We start from the raw sequence: 20,825 nt of genomic DNA, 5'->3' as shown, positions 1-20,825 counted from the left end.
ACTTTCGTGATAAAATTCTATTATTATTTAGGCAGACATTAATTTCTTTTTGGAAAACAATAAAACAGCTTCAATAAATCGTCTTGCAGACAAAGGACAGATAAAAAAAAATACAGACGAATTGATAACCTCCTCCTTTTTGAAGTCGGTTGAAAAGTTGAATTAACGACATGAGCTACTTATTTAAGGATACAAATTGAAGTTAGTTATGATTAGAAATATTAATAAGTAGCTGTTACTCACAGCTTTGCTCGCGTATAATATGAATTAGTTTAAAATATTACGTTTATGATTGATTTACAAGGAGGTACCCTCTTTGTTTCCAAAAAAGTAGCCTATGTCCTTTCTCAGGTTCTAGACTATTTGTGTACCAAATTTAATTTAAATCAGTCCAAAAGTTTTGGCGTGAAAGCGAGATAGACAGACAGACAGAGTTACTTTCACATTTATAATTTTATTTTATGGATAGTATGAATTAATGAAAAAGAAGAATGTACTGTGAGCCCAAATAAATTGGAGAGATAGACGAATGATGATGAGAAAATTTTAAAATAATATTTGTTATTCATTAGATATATGTAATTATGTATGTTATAATAATAAGGTACGCAATTTTTTTTTCCGGTCAACTGAACTATATTCCTATGAAATGAGGGTATGTCATACTAGATATTTAGTTATTTTTTAAATACCATTACAAAGTAAATATATGTAGGAGCGAATTCTTAAAAATATACAATGTATCCGATATACCTACTTATATTTTACGAGTAGAAGAAAGAAGCCACTTGTATGAATATAAATAAAAACAATATTGAACTATTTCGTTTCTTGTTTTCAATGTCGAATAAAAGTCGTCATTAATCAGAGTAAAAAAATAAATAAAAAGGAACTCCTAATTAACTTGAGTTTTTTAAAGAAAAAATAAATTCTACAAATATTCTTTGTTTACAAACTGCTTTGTTATATATTCCAAAACACGCGATAAGACGTGATTGACATAATGATAGAATGTGTCCGGAAAGAAACTCGATTTTCATGACTATATAAATCTCGTAAATAAACTCGTAATAATACGATCAATCGTAAACATTCGGATGTATAGCTTATATTTTGTATAGTAAAATTCTTACAGGGATTACAATATGATCACCTGGTGACCAAACCCCAAAAAATTTTTAGAAACGCACGTGATATCCAGATTGATTACATAACAAAAATATGCTTTCGTGAACTATTTTATGTATTGTATACAAATACCAGTTAAACTGGTTCACTATAGTAAATACCAAATATATTAATAGCACGCAGTAATATATATTTGATATAACTAGAAAGTTTTTTTTTCGACACGCATTCATTGTTTGGTTCACGTAATTAAGAGAGAAGTTAACTGTACTAAAATTATCTTTAATGAATCTGAATTATTTGAATTCAAGAAAAAAAATAAACACATTTAAGGATCTACACTTTACCAACAAGTACCTACCTTCCGTACTAGGCATATTCTCAGAATTATTTTATGTATATACAGACATTATATAATAATAATGAATTAGTTCAAAATTGTGCCGAGGTAACTAGTACAAGTTTAAGACTAAAAACATTTGTATAGAAGTATTTAGTTTTTAAGACGCAAAAGAACTGGAAAATCGAATAGATAATATTGAACAAGGTCATGTGAGTCAGTCCAGTCTGCCTCGCTCAAGGTTCTTTTTGTGTATAAACATTTAATGTAGCGCCAATCGCTTCTCGCTACCAAGCCAACAACCTCGTATCAATTATTCCGCTTCGTAAACAAATATTGAAAGAAAAAAACGAATTCATTAAATTATTTTATTTACCTTAAATTAATTACAGTCACATGCGTACCACGAAATGATACAATAACGTAATCTATCTAGAAATTAATAACACAGAGATTTTGGGCTTTACAACAAGCCCAGTAGAGATGAGATCAGTCATTGGAACGGTGTTGTTCGAAATAGATTCACCCCGGCGTTGACCGGTGCGGCTAGGATGCACGCCGGCTCCGCCAGCGTGATCTTCCACTATAGTGTGCATAATAAAAGCTCTGCGTCAGCAGAAACAATCGCGGCTGTTCCACTGATCTCAACGACGAGCGACCCGTGCTTTCTTCGGGTATCCGCCATAATGTCCTCCGTTCGCTCGGCATTAAATCGACGTTCCATTTACAAGCCATTAGTCGTCAGTTATTTAGTCAATTCATTTAATGTTTATTTACTTTTTTATTGTTCTCCGTATTGATCAACTTCGTAACGATCTTTCTCGAATGTCCAGAAGGATCGAAGTGGTTTGTGTGCTCGTTTACTTCCTTCTTTGTGCGCTGTTTGCCGCTGTGTCCGGAGAAAATGTGCTTGTCGTGGTCGAAGTTGTAGTAATCGTATTCATCAAAGAAAGCCTCAGACATATTTATGACTAGTATTAATTCACAAATAAAGAAACACTTATTAATTGCGGTGACGGTGTCACTAGAGATTTGTTTTACAAATGTACGTCGAATCGAGTGGAGTACCGCTTTTATAGGCCGAGGCAGACACGTCAGTGACCGCATGCGCGTCGATAATATTCTCGATACGTGATTGGTTAGCGAAACAGCAGCGACCCGATTATGAAGGATGTTTCTCGTTCAAATGTGTGAGTAAGCCGGTTTGGGCTACCATAACAAAATGGTATAAACAACTATACGCATTAAAATTATTCTATCAATTTCGTTATTTATTGCAATTAAATTTTATTTCCGCTTACCAAAAATATATCTTTGAAGGATTTATCTCCTAATTATTATCTGAAATTTACGATGATTGCATTTTTTATGGTTGAATTTATTATAAAAAAATTTGATCATTATTATTATACTGAAAAAAGAAAATTCTATCCGAATTCATTTATGAAATGAATTAGTCGGTATCAGCAGTTTTATCTTATATTTTAATACAATAATTAAATTCTGTTGGCTATCTAGCAGATAGTTACTTTTTTGTAATATTATGAATAACTTTTTCTCTACGAACTAAATGGTATAATTTTCATGTGCTGGCAACATTGTCAACAGTGCAGAACAACATAACTACATATTTGTACAATACAAACACAACAAAGATATGGAACAGCGTGTTTACAAAATGTATATATGTGCTTTATACTCCTTGCGTATAATTACTGAGTTTTTATACATTAGTTATATTGAAAAATAGTTTCAATTAGTACATATGGTTTTTTTATTGTTTCCATTCGTATTGTTCAAAATTGATACTGTTAGTTTAGGAGTGGCAAAGTACAAGAACGCCATCTATCGCTGAATAGCGTTATTGAGTTGCTATTTGCAAGTGTGGTACGGAGACTTTTATAATTTGATATTAACATTATAAATAATAATTGACTGAATATTAACCGTAAATATTTTATGTTACAACGTCTTTTATTAAAAAATAAGGCATACAAAAGAAGTTGGCGAGAATTGGAAATACAATATATTATGTACAATAGTTATGCCTCGATACGAGCTACATTTTGTCTATATAATACACACATTTAAATAGTGTTGTGTGACAAGTATTTCAAAAATATGAAAATCGATAATCTCCTTACCATTTATTAAATGCTAATTAAATTTATTCTTTCCCTACATTTTGTTAATAATAATAATTAGTAAAATCTTTACCTACTGTATATTGTATGGCACAGTAGCATCTTTAACAGTAGAGCTATTGTATAAGAAGAATCTCGAAACCAAATTTGCATTAGCTATAATATTTAAAAAAAGATACACGTACCCAAATGACGTAAGTATCATCGTTAATCGGTATTCAACATTTCACTTGTAAGATACGTAAATTCACAGAATAGCGCTGCAGCGTCAGTATATAATGTTTACAATAAACTAATGAAGTTATGTATCATAATGAACTGATTCATTATTTCAAATAGTCGTACAACAACAACAACAACAGCCTGTAAATTCCCACTGCTGGGCTAAAAGCCTCTTCTCCCTTTGAGCAGAAGGTTTGGAACATATTCCATCACGCTGTTCCAATGCGGTTTGGGGGAATGCACATGTGGCAGAATTTCTATAAAATTTGTCACATGCAGGTTTCCTCACGATGTTTTCCTTCACCGCTGAGCACCATATGAATTATAGAGACAAATTAAGCACATGAAAAGCGGTGCTTGCCTGGGTTTGAACCCGCTATCATCTGTTAAGATGCACGCGTTCTAACCACTGGGCCATCTCGACTCAATAGTCGTATATTGTAATATATTTAAATCGTTCTAAATTATGCTCAAGTACCCTTTCTGGACTCGACTCTATATATATTGCTAAAGATTTTTTTTATAATATTAATGTTATAAGAGATTATAATGTAAACAAAATATTATATCTTGGGGTATGCGACCTGAAGATGGATTTGACAAGTAAGATTACCGAAACAATTTGTACTATTACATATATTAACTGTAGGATAAACAATTTTTGTTTTTGTTTTCTTATGACCAGTTACTTTGAATAAATATAACTAGTATTAATTTATCATTCAATACCAATGTAACCACAACATACATACTGCGCTAACAGCCTGAGAATTTCTCACTGTTAGGCTAAGGCCTCCCCTCCGATTCAGTAGAAGGTTTGAGCATATTCCACAACGCTCCAATTTGGGTTGGTGGATATACATATGGCACAATTTCGTGGAAATTAGACATGTGCAGGTTTCCTTACGATGTCTTCCTTCACCGCCGAGCTTTATGCGAATTATAAACACAAATTAAGCACATGATATTTCAGAAGTGCTTGTATCAACCGCTGTGCTTATTTGTATCTCACTTGCGAAAGTTGACAATGGATATACGTCATGAGACGCGATGATACGTAATTTCGATAAGTGTATTTTAATTTTATAATGTTTATAGTCAATGTCACATTCTCACACTTCACGCTCTTGTTTCAGGCCATCATTCTATATTATCAGGGTTGTGATAATATAAAAATACGGATAATTGAGAATTATTTCTTTAGATATCTCTTTTCTTTCCAGATTTTTTTTTATGGTATAGGTTGGCGGACTAGCATATGGGCCACCTGATGGTAAGTGGTCACCATCGCCCATAGACAATGACGCTGGAAGAAATATTAACTATTTCTTACATCGTCAATGTGCCACCAACCTTGGGAACTAAGATGTTATGTCCCTTGTGCCTGTAGTTACACTAGCTCACTCACCTTTCAGACCGGAACACAACAATACTGGGTACTGTTATTTGGCGGTAGAATAACTGATGATTGGGTGGTACCTACCCAGACGGGCTTGCACAAACCACCAAGAAATGTTTTAATAATTTCTATTAATCTCTATAGCTAAGGTGTTTTTATGCCGGGTCTTGTCAGTAGAATCTACATTCCGAACTGGGGTAGCTTTACATTTAATACAGTTTTGTAAAATGACGATTGCTTGTAAAAGTCTACTTAAATATAGTATTGTGTTTTAGTAGCAATATTAATTATCTTCTGCAATAAAATAAGCTGTTTTTAATATTATTATTTTTACTTGGGTAGGGCTTTGTGTGAGCTCGTGGTGGGTAGGTGGGTATTTTACCATCAGGTCACTTTGTAAAAAATGGGGTATGGACTTCGACTACACAATCTAATTCTGTTTTAATTTAGATCAAAATTACCTCGAAGATTATTTAAACTCATTTAATTTTTTTTATACAAGTTTTTTTAAAATAAATCAATTAAGTATATTGTGTTCATTTTTTTGTTATTCTACCCTGTTGACCTACCTGCCAATTTCCGAGCAGTGCGGTGCATCTGTGCAAACCGCTGCCTTCTTGAACACATGGAGCCATGACGGTGACGGTGGCAGAGGATTTACTGGATCCGGAGGCGCTGACAATTTCCTTGCATTATATTCCGCTTTACCAATGAGGTAACCACTTAACGCTGATACCAGGACTAAAGTTATTAGAGCTGATATTATGATCTTCGTTTTCAATTTGTAAGGCCTGAAACAAGATAAATTAAATACTTTAAATATTAGCCTTTCTGGGTCAAGGTTACGGTTTTATTTACAACTAGTATGGTAACGCCATCTCGTGTGGAATAGTAAGAAACAGATAGCTATCATAGTCACAATAAAAGGTTTCACAATTTCTAGAAACTTCTCTCGCTTTGTAATCATAAGGCTTTTTTTATTGTGACTCGTGTTTTTTCTGACCGTTATTACTAGTAATTAGTCATACATGTATACTTATGTATGTAATCGTATTAACTTTATTAATTCAACATGGCGTAGGTATTTATAATTTAAATGTGAACGTGAATATATTTTAATAATATAATTGTTTATTGCTATACACTTACATTAAGTTAGGTCATGGCTGTTATAAGTACCTTTTTATACCAAGCAAAACAATAAATAATTGTATAGTAAAACTAGGGTTTTTTTTTTTAAATAGACAATGTAATTTTAACTTGGGAAGTAGTTTTGCCATTCCTAAGAGACGATATACCTACTCGATTTCAGTTTTATTAATACGTACTTAACTATTTTTTTTTGTGCCAGCCAGTTTTAAAATTAAGGATAATATTGTCTTGTGTGATATCAAAAAAATATAGTATCGTATAGTACGTGGCAGTAATGTAGCATAGTATAGTACGTGGTCTTATTGGTTCGACATTATTAGCTAGATATAGTTTCAATACATTCGTCATAAATTATGTAACATTCTTCATCTCGATGCATTTTCGATTTATATAATTTGTTAATATTATACACGCGTGACATTGAATTAAACCAGCAAAACAGTGACGCAACTACTCACTTTTCAGGGAAATCATCGTCATTATTAAAATTTCCTTGTAAAATAGCGAATCTGTTTATCGGTGACACTAATCGAATAGTGTCCATTGGTATATCCTCGACATGAGTGCTTATGAAGTGTCGCCGGTGCAATCCACTCCGTATTGATTGCTCCATGTTTTTATCCTTATCACAACACCTGACAGTTCGTTCGAGCACAATAACAACATAACCTAAAAACGTGATCTTCGGAGAAAGTCCATCGAAACGTTTCTATTTCCGTTTTTGACGTTCATTTAACGTTTATAAATAGATTTGTTATTAAAGATCTCGATATGACAAATACGTAAGTGCAGGCTTAATGCAGTGAACTTGTTTGCGAGTGCGGGAAAATCGATACGAGAAACAGCTGTTCATGCCGGTTCCTTGTTGTCTGTAGTACTAGCTAGCGCTTTCTAATTCTCCTACATTTTCGATAGATGGCGTGGTTATAATTCTTTGTAAGAGACTAAGAAATTGGACTCGGGAAGCAATTAATTACTTACCTACCCTTTTTTAATTTATTTTATACTAATGTTTTAGATTGAGATAAAAAAGGTTACTAAATATGTAAGTTATACATTTTGCTCAGTAAAAATGATCAGGGTACAAATAAAAGTATTTGTGTGTAAATATTTTTTTACATGAAATTATTAATTATTAGAACATTTGTTACTTTTATAATAAGGTGCTCATGTTATTAATTTATTATTCGTATTATAATTGTTCGATTAATCATGTTAAAGTACGTAAAACTATTAATTGTGACCTTCGGATTTGATATTTTTATAGCTTATTTTAGGTATATTTTATATAATACTAACTGGTGTCTACGGTCGTGATTACGGTCTTAAATTTTAGGTGCAAAAAGGTGCCTATGTTCTTTTTCGAGTTTCAAGGTTTGTACCAACTAAATTTAATATCTGTTCAGCGGATTTGTTGTGAAAACTTAACAAACAGAAAAACAAAGATAAAAATTGTTATTCATTAAAACGCATACAATAACATTTTATGTATTATTACGTAATCATTATTGATATTATCGTTATTGTAAATTATTATTTATAAAAGTTAATCACTGTAGGGATATCCGGAATACCCTATTTATAACTAAGCCTTCCGGTATTTTATTATTTATAACGCTAGCTGCTTGTTCCGACTTCATTTATGTATAATAATAATAATTAACTTTATATAAAAACTAAAAATGTCCTTAAAAGTTAATCAATAAAATAAATCAATTAGCTAAAGAACAAGCATTATATTTATGGGATTCGTAGTTTTTTTTTTATTTTATAAAAACAAGGACCTTTAGCGTTATTCTATCAGACAATTCTAGAAAGCATAAAATTAGATTTCCTGACAAAAGACGTTCACCTCCAAGTTGTTCGAAGCCTTGATTGCAGAATCTTAATTTTTTAATGTCAATACTTTGCACATTTGTAAAGCACGCGTACAATATTGTCAATGATATGTGTATTCTATTATAAAAAACCGTCTTTCGTTTTTTATGCGTCAAAACTGGAAAGACTTTATATTATCTATGGGGCAATATTAAAAAGCAATGAACATCTTCGTGTAATTTTAGCTTGCTATTATAAAATAAGTTAAATAGATTTATGCATTGTAGTAGGTAGTTCTTTCACATTGTTGTTTTTTTTTCTTGGTGGGTTTTATTTGTGCCAAAAGGCAAAGATTATATCGCCAATTATAATAAATGTCAGGTGCGATAGAGATCGATCGCTCATATTGTTGTTAATGTATTTGTTTTTATTTTAAAGACACATTAACGCAGGAGTATTAATTTTTTAAGTGTATCACATAGTACAAGTAGTAATTTTACTTAATAGTTTATAAATATGCCGTTGGTAGGTATTTCGAAAATCTATCAATTGAAACAAATATGAATTTGCGACAATGAATGAATGAATATCATAGTCATCCTGAACTTTCAGTCACTAATCTGAGATCTGCGTGATCACTAATCAGCAATACTTAGTACTGTTGTGTTTCTATTTAAAGGCTTGTGCGTGGAAGGTTGTATGAGCCAGTGTTACTGCAGGAACGATGGGCATAGTCACGGCATGCGTAAGCGATCCCGTGGCGCCTGCCGAAAGACGGAGAGGGTAACGCTGGTTTTTGAGTGGGTAAACCCGGTGGACCGTGGCGCACTCTACGTCCAGGGAACCGGGGAGTCCCCTCCACTGTCCATCACACGGGGGAAGCGCGCAATGAGTTTTTCCAGCGAGAAAAATATAAAGAAAAAAAAGAAACGTTGGACATACATCACAGTACCTACTCAAGGTTGGTGGCGCATTTTTGAAAAAATGGGAAAATAAGTTCGTCAGAGAACATTTCACTTTCACCACGTGTACTATTGATTACTATTACTCTTAGCCTGCAGCCTCTATTATGTAATAATACTCTATATAAATATTGACTATTGTAAGGGTATCCGGCGTAGACCCTACTCGTATATAGCCCTCTGGCTATTTAAAGAGAATCTTTTAGATAATTATTGTTTAATAATTAATTGAGCATATTCCTAACACAAATTCCGTCTGCATATCATAATAACTATTTTAGCCACCGATTACACTGTAAAGCTTGTTATAGAAAGACAAACAAGTGAAAAAATTAGATCGCCTATCTATACATACAAAAAATTCGGAGTTTCTCTTTGTAATATTCAAATAACTACTTTTTACTAAATGCATATGTACATATGTTCACACGGTACATAAAAAAAAAAATCATTTTACAATTTTTGTCCATCTGTTTGTTTTTCTGTCTGTATGTTTGTCGCTTTTGGCTAATCTCGGGACCGGATAGACCAACTTTGTCAAGCATAGCGGGCTACCCTCACCCAAGCCACCACTCCGCAGACACGTCGATAGAGGATTATTAAGTTAAAGTAGAATCTATGAACTGAACAATAACACTTTTCTTAAAATTCAAGTAGCGGGCATAGCTTTTTTTTGTTCTAACAAAAGGTGTAAAGACAAAAAACGTTGACCTTGAACTGTCTCGTCATCATTGGTCAAATTCTTGACTAATAAATTCTACGATATTCATAATGGATTCGCGGAAAAATCGCGCTTAGAATGCCAGCGATGTTGTTATCGCAACTTTGGTAGTAAATTTAAATGTGGATATTTAAATTTATTATGTGACATATATTATATACACACACTAGCGACTAGCCTCAGCTTTGCACAGGCGTATACTAGATATACCTAGCTCAGAATCAATTTCAATGTTCAGAGCTTTTATGTCCGCTATATTTCTGCATTTTAATTTCAAACTGTTAATGAACATATTGATCTATATTGCAAAAAATGTTAATACTACTTTACTGTCTATGTATTATACATATAAACCTTCCTCTTGAATCATTGTATCTATCAAAAGAGACCGCATCAAAATCTGTTAAGTAATTTAAAAGATCTAAACAAGATAGGGACAGACAGTGGTAAGGGACTTTGTTTCATACCATGTAATGATGATTATACATATAAATCAAGAACTACTTGTAGTGCATAATAATCAGAGTTATTAGTAAATCGCATGTAATACCTAAAACTGAAGTTTTTTTTTATAAACACCCTTTTTTGATTGGAATAGACTTTGTGTGATAATTCGTACTTAATTATTTAAAACAAAATATTCGCTTTTAAAGGTGTGTGTGTAAAATCTTTCAGCTATATTTTTAGTTTCAAATAACCGATTGAGCTGTATATAGATGGTACACATTTGATATTGTTGACAGCACTATATCAAGCACAGATACACTTACACTATAAGGATCCATTAAAAAGCTTGTTTCTAAATTTTGTTTTATGTATATTTTTAAACAAAACTTGCAAATTTAAAAACATTTTTTGATATACGTTATCTAATTGATTGGAAGCTATATTGAAAATATTAAATTCATTTTTGATTTTCGATAATTAAATCTTTAGACTTCGTTTAAATGTAATTAGGAGCTAAGAAGATTTATTAGTTTTAATTAGCTAAGAATAGTCAGAACAGGTCATTTTACCTAGAGATCCGGGTTCGAATCCGGACAAGTACTATTAAACGATTATGTGTTTACTTGGTGTTATGTCATGTGTTTGTATAGGAGGTTCAACTGAATCTGATGATGTCAAAAGTAATCAAAAGTAGTAGTAGTAGGAAGTGTCAAAAGTAATAAGTGGCAAAAGTATCACCGCCCATAGACATATGTAACACCGGCAGGTTGCATATACGTTGCCAAAACATTATGAGGAAACCTGCATATTTCAGATTAAAACTGCCATATCAGTACCATTATCCATATTAAAACGTTATAAGAGTTTTAAACCTCTTCCTCAAAAGGCTATATATCCAGCAGTGGGATATCTACATAATATTGTTTTCTCTTAGCTTTGAGTATTTTAAAAGAAAATATATGTTCCGTACCTTCTAGAGTTCAGTGGGAGCTCCGGAATGATAATTGTTACATTGTGATAAACTTACTACAAAGTAGAGTGGGTAAGTTTTTCAATGAATGAAATTAGATTGACCTGTTTCCTTGTAATAAGCTGCGTAAAGGAGTTGAAGAGTAATTTTCTCTAATGTCTTAAATTGACAGTAAACAGTGGCAGTTCAAAACCCACCTAGACAGTTCTCGCCTGCCGAGTCGAGTGACTTCGAGTGAGAAATATAATAATGATTGAATGTACTTAACACGATATTGAGTTGTTTTTTTTTTATTTTTTTAAACTACGAAATCTAGCAAATTGTCTAATCGTAAATGGCACTCTAAGAAATGTTAAGTAATTTTTGTTTATAAAATAAGTTGGGAAATGCGTCACTTAATGGTGGACCATTGCCAGTTAGACATTGGCGGCCTAAAGATTCCTTACATTGCCAAAAAGATCATCATGAGAAATGAGATGTTGTATCCTTTGTGCCTGTAATAGCACTCGCTCACTCATACTTCAAAAGCGGCACTCAACCATCCCAAGTATTATTGTATGGCGGTAGAGTATGTGACTAGTTGGTACTTACACATACATGTACAGAGTCCTACCACCAAGTAAAAGAGTATTCCTTACGACCATCGCAAGCTTTGTAGATGTTATGTCTCTATTGCTGTTTATCAGTAGAATACATTGTGATTAGCGAGTAATACCTTGACTTGGTTGACGGTCTTTATGCAAGCTCGTCTGGTTACATAAGGAATACTAAATGTTATTAACAACGACAATCTCTATAGGCATTGGTCACCACTATCCGAGGATCTATTAGCCAGTCCACTTACTTTTATTAGTACAAAATTCCACCCTCTTGTGTTTTTTTAAGAAATGTTTTTTTAAAAAGAAATTCTTTAAACAAACAGGTTTTATATTTTGTAATGTTATACAACAGTATTTTATATATTAAAAAAAATTAATTTGCTCAATTTTACATTTTTTATTATTCTCTATTATGGGGTCGGAAAAATATATTTAAAGATTTATCTTCTAATTAATCTATATTGTTAACCAAAGTCTCAATCATCTGCAAGAGCTTCACAAAAATTGGTCTTTCTTCTGTTAATAACGAACTCTTGTATTATCAATGAAACTGATCCAGCCACATTAAGGATACCTACATATATTAAGGATAATCATATCAAAAGTTACATATGATATCTATCTATATAATAAAATTGGATGGTCTGTTTGTACCTTAATAATAACCCTTTTTTAATACATAGTTATATATTATATATACAGTACACATACCTATCTTTCCGTTTGTTCCACTCAATCTTAGGAACGGCTGGATCGATTTTGATGGGACTTTCACTGTTAGATAGCTGATGTAATAAGGAGTAACTTGGGCTATCACAATAAATTTTTAGTTAAATCCATACGCCCATAAAGTCGCCGACACAGCTAATACATAGTAATGTGGTAGCCTGAACCTATGACCATGGCTGACTAATCAAATCTACAGATTAACGAATATGTTGTTCACTCTCTATTCCCTATTATAATTCGATTGAACGTAAACTAACACGATTGACGAGGGCCTAATGTCATTCATGAACTAGAAATGCATAATATCTTCCTACGAATTGTCATTGAACATAGCTTGAATTTGAATACAGGTCTTTGGAATATTTCATTTGGTGGTAGGGCTTTGTGGAAGCCCGTCTGGGTAGGTACCAACCAATCATCAGTTATTCTTCCGCCAAATAACAGTATACTCAGTACTGTTGTGTTCCGGTCTGAAGGGTGAGTGAGCCAGTGTAACTACAGGCACAAAGGACATAACATCTTAGTTCGCAAGGTTGGTGGCACATTGACGATGTAAGGAATAGATAATATTTCTTACAGCGTCATTGTCTATTAGCGTTGGTGACCAATTACCATCAGGTGGCCCATATGCTCGTCCGCCAACCTATACCATAAAAAAAATGCAGCCTTATTAAATAACAACTAGTTCAATTACTATTGAACTTTACTGTTCATTACTGTCTTGTAATAAAAGAAAAATAGTGTATAATTATTCATAATATATAATTACTATGATACTATATGGGTTTCTTGGTGTTTTAACGCAAGCATAGTAGTAATTCCGGTATAGGTTAAATAAAGGTTCAATGTTCAATTTACATGGTGGTAGGGCTTTGTGGAAGCCCGTCTGGGTAGGTACCACCCACTCATCAGTTATTCTACCGCCAAATAACAGTACTCAGTATTGTTGTGTTCCGGTTTGAAGGGTGAGTGAGTCAGTGTAACTACAGGCACAAGGGACATAACACCTTAGTTCCCAAGGTTGGTGGCACATTGACGGTGTAAGGAATAGTTAATATTTCTTACAGCGTCATTGTCTATGGGCAATGGTGATCACTTACCATCAGGTGGCCCTTATGCTCGTCCACCAACCTATACCATAAAAAAAAATGTTTAAGTCCTATCATAAAAAAACTCCCAGGAATATTGCACATTATTTACGTAATTCCTTTTACAAGGTTTCCAAAGACCATAATTGGCAAATTTCATAAATTTCCTTTCAGTCATTAAAGTACTTTCGAGAAAATAGATTAGAATTAATTAAAATAGATATTTGTATTCATAAGGACCACTTCATCGATAATTTGATATAAACAACACTTTCTGAATAAAATTGGCGAAGAAATTTAAATATACATTATATTTATTAATAACAATAATAACAGGACAAGAAAATATGTCCGGAGAAGACGGAGATTTGGGTGGATTTCTTACTGAGACATATCTTTTGATATTATCTTTTGGTAGAACATACATCTAGATAGGCAAGAAAAAATCAAACTCTAATACAAAATTTGAGTCAAATCGTTTCCTATATACATTACAAACGAGTATATACAAGAACAGCTTATTTAATATCATATGATAAACTAATATTTAACTTACTACTATAGTAATAATGACTAATATTGAATAAATGTATTTTTGATTCGATACGGAAGATCGCTACCACGTTATTTATTAAATAAATATTCACCGAACAACCCATGATATTTCTTATGTAATTTTATTCTTTGTAAATTAAAATAATGGTTTTAGTAATAGCGATTTATGTCTTATAGGTAATTAATTAATTATTATTACCTTAAGTAGCTTGTTGATAACATTCTCTTATCATGATTGACCATAGATTATCGTTAAAAATATATTTTGTTTTAAAAACTGTTTTAAGGTAAAACACAGCCTTATTCATATTACCCTACAATTCATCTCAGTCTATTTTTAGTATTACGAGACTTTTCAGTTAGAATACCGTAAGTAGTACCTTACTTTATTCCCTCGAAACGATCCAGATTCGAATTACAAAAGGAACCCACCTGTTGCGATCCGAGTCCGGTAGCCTGATTAAGACGTGCCGGTTCTTTCGTTTGACGCTGCCATTCCGGTCCGGTTTCTTAAGAGAACTCTCACGTAATAGCTCTTGATCGGTTCGATCACACATCACTACTGACACGGAACACGACACGTCCTCTATAGGAAGCAAGGCTTACAGCGGAATGACTGAGCCGCATACAGCGGTCCACGAATATGATGTGACCTCGTACGTCACAGCCAAAGGCCTGTTCATAATTCAATGTTTTACAAAATAAAAAAACATTAAAATTCCATCGAATAATAAAATTTTCACACATTATATTTTTTTAGATATTCGTTGCTATGTATTAGTCAAAAAAGTAGCCTATGTCCTTTTTTGAAGCTCTTTACATACCAAATCTCATGAAATTCGGTTCAGCGGTTTGTTCGTAAAAGAGTGACACACAGACAGATAGGGTTACTTTCACATTTATAACATTAATATAGATTATACATAACCTATACACGAACTCTAGAATCAATTATTACATATATTATTATTTTTTGGATTCTGATCAACATTATTATTAAACTAGAGAGTGTACGTTTGAATAGTCTTATCTCGATGGTATCGATTTGATTCGAGAAACACTTTTAGCGTTTGATAGCTTGTTTATTGAGTTAGGTTATGGATTACGTACATTTAAATCTAAGAGAGGTCTTGAGTCTAAGAGGGTGTATGACGAGGGGTGGTGATGAGTCATTTGTAATATTTTATATATCAGTATTATTTTTTAGTGTTAAGAACACACAGTAGGTAAAACTGCGGGACACAGTTATAGTTACTAATTTAGAATAGTATATTAATGTAACTAAAACATGTGGTGTTTAACTAATAGTTTTAGATTTATTTAATGATTTTCATTAAAGTATTTTGAAAAGTGTGGTCATGGATGTACGCTCAGACGATTGAGACGAATTAATTAGGTGATGGTTGATAAAGTAATTGCGATTCCAATCGCGTCATAGCGTTTACATTTTCCGCTGAGACAGATTCTTGTAATAAAACAATTTATTTGCAATGGAAAATGGTAGATTTTACACTATTATCAAAAAGGTCTTATGTACTTTGAACGTGTATAGTTTTCTTTTTGATAGCAAAAATCAATACGCTTTTTTGTAGTGATTACAAGTACAAATAAGTATTATATTTTTGCAATGTTAGATGACTTGCACTTTAATAAAATGATTTGTTTGTTGTGAAATTTATTGCGTCATGAAATCACGTAGTCGTTTTTATATAAGGATTCTGAGAAAAATACTTTAAATGATCGTTTTATATGAAATTAATTATTCGTTGTTTTATATCAACGTAACCTAAATCCCGGATTTACTTAGATTTGTTTCGTGATTTTAACTTTTATGATTTAATAATAACCATACAAAATATTTATAAATAATTAACATAAGAATTAATAACATTAAATGCTTGAATACATACAAATATGAACTAAAACTAGTTACTGTAGAAATCTTGACCGCGTGGAATGGTGGCAAGAATGCTAGCAGCATTTCCCGTTGAATCGCAATTATGATCCACAAGACAAAAAAATACTTCTTTTCATATATTACTTCAATTAAGTAGTTCTTGTAATGGATCTCTCTTATTTTAAACTAAATGGTAAACGAAAACTTCTATATTTATTTTCAATTTTCCTGTAATTAAAATAGTAGAAACCATTGTGGACGTGTCTTAACCGACGACTTTTGTTAGCACACTTATTAAAACTGGATAAAGATTTAATTGACAGATATTTGTGAATTTTGCCGATCTTATCACAAAAATGTTGAATGGTTTATCAAACTAATTTGTATCGATTGTATTCTCGGATATAAACTGGTGAATAGGAAACCAAGAGAGTCGAGATGGCCCAGTTAGCACGCGTGCATCTTAACCGATGATTGCGGGTTCAAACCCAGGCAAGCACCGCTGATTCATGTGCTTAATTTGTCTTTATAATTCATCTCGTGCTCAGCGCTGAAGGAAAACATCGTGAGCAAACCTGCATGTGACAAATTTCATAGAAATTCTGCCACATGTGTATTCCACCAACCCGCATTGGAACAGCGTGGTGGAATATGTTCCAAAACTTCCTCCTCAAAGGGAGAGAAGGCCTTTGGCCCAGCAGTGGGAATTTACAGGCTGTTGTTGTTGTTGTTAATAGGAAACCAAGTCATCAGCACCATTAAAAAGGCATGGTTATTTAAATTTTGGAAATTAAGTGTGAACAGACAGAACAAGAATATTACGAAGGCCACGGGTTTAAGTAGTGGTAGGCCTTATCGATCTTTGGTGTGATTGGGTTATAACTTAATTAGCCCGCGGCTTGACCAGTGTGTATTGGCGTTATACTAGGTAATATAACTGCAAAATAAATGATGTTTCTTAATTGAAAGATAGCGATATTTTAGGTTTATTTAAATATATTATAGCAAAATAGTTCACGGAAAATTATTTTAAAATATTCATATACATTAAATTTTACGAAGGTTTTAATCATAAGCCTTATAGATTTTTGGTGTGATTGGGTTATTACTTAAGTATCCAGCGGTTTCACCCCCTTGTGAAGAGGGGTGAGGAAATGATAGGTAACATAACTGTAAATTTATAATTATAATTAATTGAAGTATATATATAATATTTTTAGTCCGTTTAAAGGTATAAAAGCAGAATAGTTCACGGAAAAATATTTTAAAATATAAACTATTATTTAACAAATCAACGTAAATATTCTGAACGTAATTTAATGAAGTTATACGAAAATATTTACTCAAACGATTTATAAAAAAATAATAGCGAGGTGTTACGAGTTTTATTACCGCAATTATCATATCTGTCGTGTGTTGCCAACCGCTTTACAATTTAAGTCCTTAAATGGATTGACGTTTATCTTTATAGCCTTGTTATTTAATATAAAGATTTTTTAATATGAACTAAGGGTCATGGGTATCTTTTTTTAAATATATATTTTTTTGAATATTGGACAGCATCATACACATTACTCCGATCCCAATGTAAGTGGCTAAAGCACTTGTGTTATGGAAAATCAGAAGCAACGAACGTGCCACAAACGCTCAGACCCAATATAATATAGAAAATTAATACACATTTTCTACATCCACTCCGCCGGGAATCGAACACGGGACTTCGGATTGGCGTACCCATGAAAACCGGTGTACACACTACTTGACTACAGAGGTCGTCATAGGTATATATCGGCCACGGGTATCGATTTAACTTTATTAATCTGACATTATTTAAGTTAAGGTTGAGCTGAGATGGCCCAGTGGTTGGAACGCGTGCATCTTAACCGATGATTTCGGGTTCAAACACAGGCAAGCACCACTATATATATATGTGCTAAATTTGTGTTTATAATTCATCTCTTGCTCGGCGGTGGAGGAAAAATTCGTGAGGAAACCTGCATGTCTCTAATTTCATCGAAATTCTGCCACATGTGTATTCCACCAACGTGGTGAATGTCTCCATAACGGGAGAGACGGCCTTAGCCCAGCAGTGGGTAATTTTCAGGCTGTTACTATTAAAGGTAAATCGTAAATGTCTTAAAGCTGCTCAACGTCTTATTTTTTTTAGAATGGATATTGGAAGAAGCTTATTGCAATGCTGCTTCAATTAGGGTTTGAATGTGATAGAGTTTCATCACTTGACGGTTTCTTTGAGAATTTTGTGCATCGGAAAGAAAAATATACCTACTAGTTAAAACTCCGTGGTTCTGGCTGTAGTGGTTCTCTCCCATACTAAGAATTTGTTCAGGAATTGAGTAATTTCTCACAGGTTCACAAATGTTATAAACAAATAACCCTAACAGACGGATGTTAAATTAAATTAGCAAAGGCTTTAGACTACTAAATTACTGTTCTGAAAATCCTAATAATATATATTTGTCTCTCCTTATTATATACAGTAGTGCCTAAGTAGTCCTGTGATTACAGATTGAGACTATTATAGTATACTGGATACTATACTTATAACTTTCGAAATTTCCAGTTGTTTTCGCTCTTCATAAAGCTCATACAAGCTGTTCCTGCGACTGAACTCTCCCTCAGAATAGCTTAAACATTTTAGTGATTTCTACTCCACATATGCAGATCTCTTTTTGAATATAGTGACCATAATGAGTCTAATCAGAAAGTATTAAGACGGCTAATAATTATAAATTATAAATATTGGACAACTTTACATACATTAGTCTGGTCCCAATGCAAGTAGCTAAAGCACAAAAATCAGAAGTAAATAAATGACGCTACTGCAAACAGTCAGACCCAAAACATCATAGAAAAGTAATTAACAGTTGCTACCGGAAATCGAACCCTTGGACCTTGGAGTGGTGCTCCCATGAAAACCGGCGTTCATACTATTCGACCACAGAGGTCGTTATAATGATGTTCCAATAAAAAAAAATTTAACATCAGTTTTACCGTAAGCAAAACGAATAGTTTTAAATATAGCAACTGGGCTTAAGTTATTATGCATGAATAATTAAAGACGGTTATATATCTGAGTACTTCATTATTTCCGTTGTATGAATTTTCATAACAAACAAACAATAGGAGCTCTGAGTCGAGTCGGTGATGAATTTATATTTCATAAAGCGTAAAGCCGGTCTAATTATATGAATACGGTATAATACATCATACTACTATCGCGATTAATAAATCAAAAGTGTCGGTAACTGCCATACAATGGATGCTTTATTAATAATAATTATTATGTCGTAAGCATTGTATTGTCTGCTTACTAATATTCGAATGAAAAAATGCATTTGCTTATTTACAATTGCTACAGATATTCAGCTTGCGAGATTCCTGGGCAGACTTTCTGACTACCTATGAGATTAAGGAGCCTTTTAGTAGTCTAACTTTATCAGAAAGGATTGCGTTCCGCTAAAATTATCGAGCCGTGTGAGATGATTTGGGAGACTTTATTTTACTAGCCTATTAAGGGCTAAGTAGGCTGGAGCCAAGGGAGGCAGATTTAGAGGGGCGGCAATTTTTTTTTTTTCTTTTTTTATGTTCGCGGACGAGCATATGGAGCACCTAATGGTAAGTGGTCACCATCGCCAATAGACAATGACGCTGTAAGAAATATTAACTATTCCTTACATCGTTAATGTGCCACCAACCTTGGGAACTAAGATGTTATGTCCCTTGTGCCTGTAGTTGCACTGTTTCACTCACCCTTCAGACCGGAACACAGCAATACTGAGTGCTGTTATTTGGAGGTCGAATAACTGATGAGAGGGTGGTGCCTATCCAGACGGGCTTGCACAAAGCCCTACCACCAAGTAAATTTAGACCAAATTTGTTATTATCTTACAGAAATAAAAAAAAAAATCTAATAATTATATGTATACACATTACGTCCATCATCCGTATACTCGTCACTACATAGGGAGTTGGAAGAATAATCTATACGAGTAACTGACAAAGATATCACCTAGTTTATAATTATACTAATAACGGAAAAAAACCGATGTAATGAGGACGATAGAACACAAATCATAAATTTAGCAAAAAAAAAGTAGGGTTGGTAAAAATTTAATAGCGGCAGATTTGTAAATCCGCCACTGGCTTTATCTCTGTATGTTAGGCATTTCTCACAAAATGCCCCAATGCAAGCACTATTGTATCGTATATGGGATTTAATGACAGATATTCTGCAATGACCACTTGGAAGACACCGCGCATCTTAACGTTTAAGATGTTAATGTCATCGTCGCCGCAAGAAATACTACTTATAGAAACACGATTAATTTTTTTATATCGTGCATAAAAGTGCTAAACTATTCTTTTTTGTCTCTGGAAGTGTTTTTCGATAAATATATCTTAATTATGAATGGCTTTTGAAAATGTTACATTTTTTTTTTTATATTATCCGGTTAGGCCTCCACTACACCTATTTTTTATATTATCCGGGTAGACATATACTCCACTACACCTTATGATAAGTGGAAGTGAAGTCCAAACGCGAAGACGACTAGTACGGACTGCAAGAATAAGCTGTACTAGTCACCCTCGCCATGCCGGCCCGCAAGATGCCTCCCAGAAGATGTTATAACAG

At 33.1% G+C, this 20,825-nt stretch overlaps 2 protein-coding genes across 4 annotated transcripts in view; both read right to left on the bottom strand.

Annotated features, from left to right (window-relative positions):
• Positions 1-20,825, bottom strand: part of LOC124534476 (glutathione hydrolase 1 proenzyme-like) — a 75,156-nt gene that overhangs the window by 29,319 nt on the left and 25,012 nt on the right. Inside the window, exons 1-2 of one of the 3 annotated variants that reach the window (XM_047110373.1) lie at positions 14,707-14,898; positions 5,803-6,024 (exon numbers count right to left, since the gene is read on the bottom strand). In XM_047110373.1, coding sequence (XP_046966329.1) covers positions 5,803-6,024; positions 14,707-14,831 — 347 coding nt within the window. In that variant the 5' untranslated portion in view covers positions 14,832-14,898. Of the gene's footprint in view, positions 1-5,802; positions 6,025-6,843; positions 7,169-14,706; positions 14,899-20,825 lie in introns of those variants that run through there. The other 2 variants (XM_047110372.1, XM_047110374.1) reach the window with 2 other exon arrangements.
• LOC124534477 (nuclear protein 1) lies at positions 1,823-2,530 on the bottom strand. The gene has a single exon (XM_047110375.1). The coding sequence runs from the start codon at positions 2,429-2,431 to the stop codon at positions 2,231-2,233; it is 201 nt and encodes a 66-aa protein (XP_046966331.1). The 5' UTR covers positions 2,432-2,530; the 3' UTR covers positions 1,823-2,230.

This window comes from Vanessa cardui, chromosome 12 (assembly GCF_905220365.1).
Source record: "Vanessa cardui chromosome 12, ilVanCard2.1, whole genome shotgun sequence".
NCBI classification, from domain to species: domain Eukaryota; kingdom Metazoa; phylum Arthropoda; class Insecta; order Lepidoptera; family Nymphalidae; genus Vanessa; species Vanessa cardui.
The sequence above is the reverse complement of the archived record's forward strand: the minus strand, read 5'-3'. Positions and strand labels throughout refer to the sequence as shown.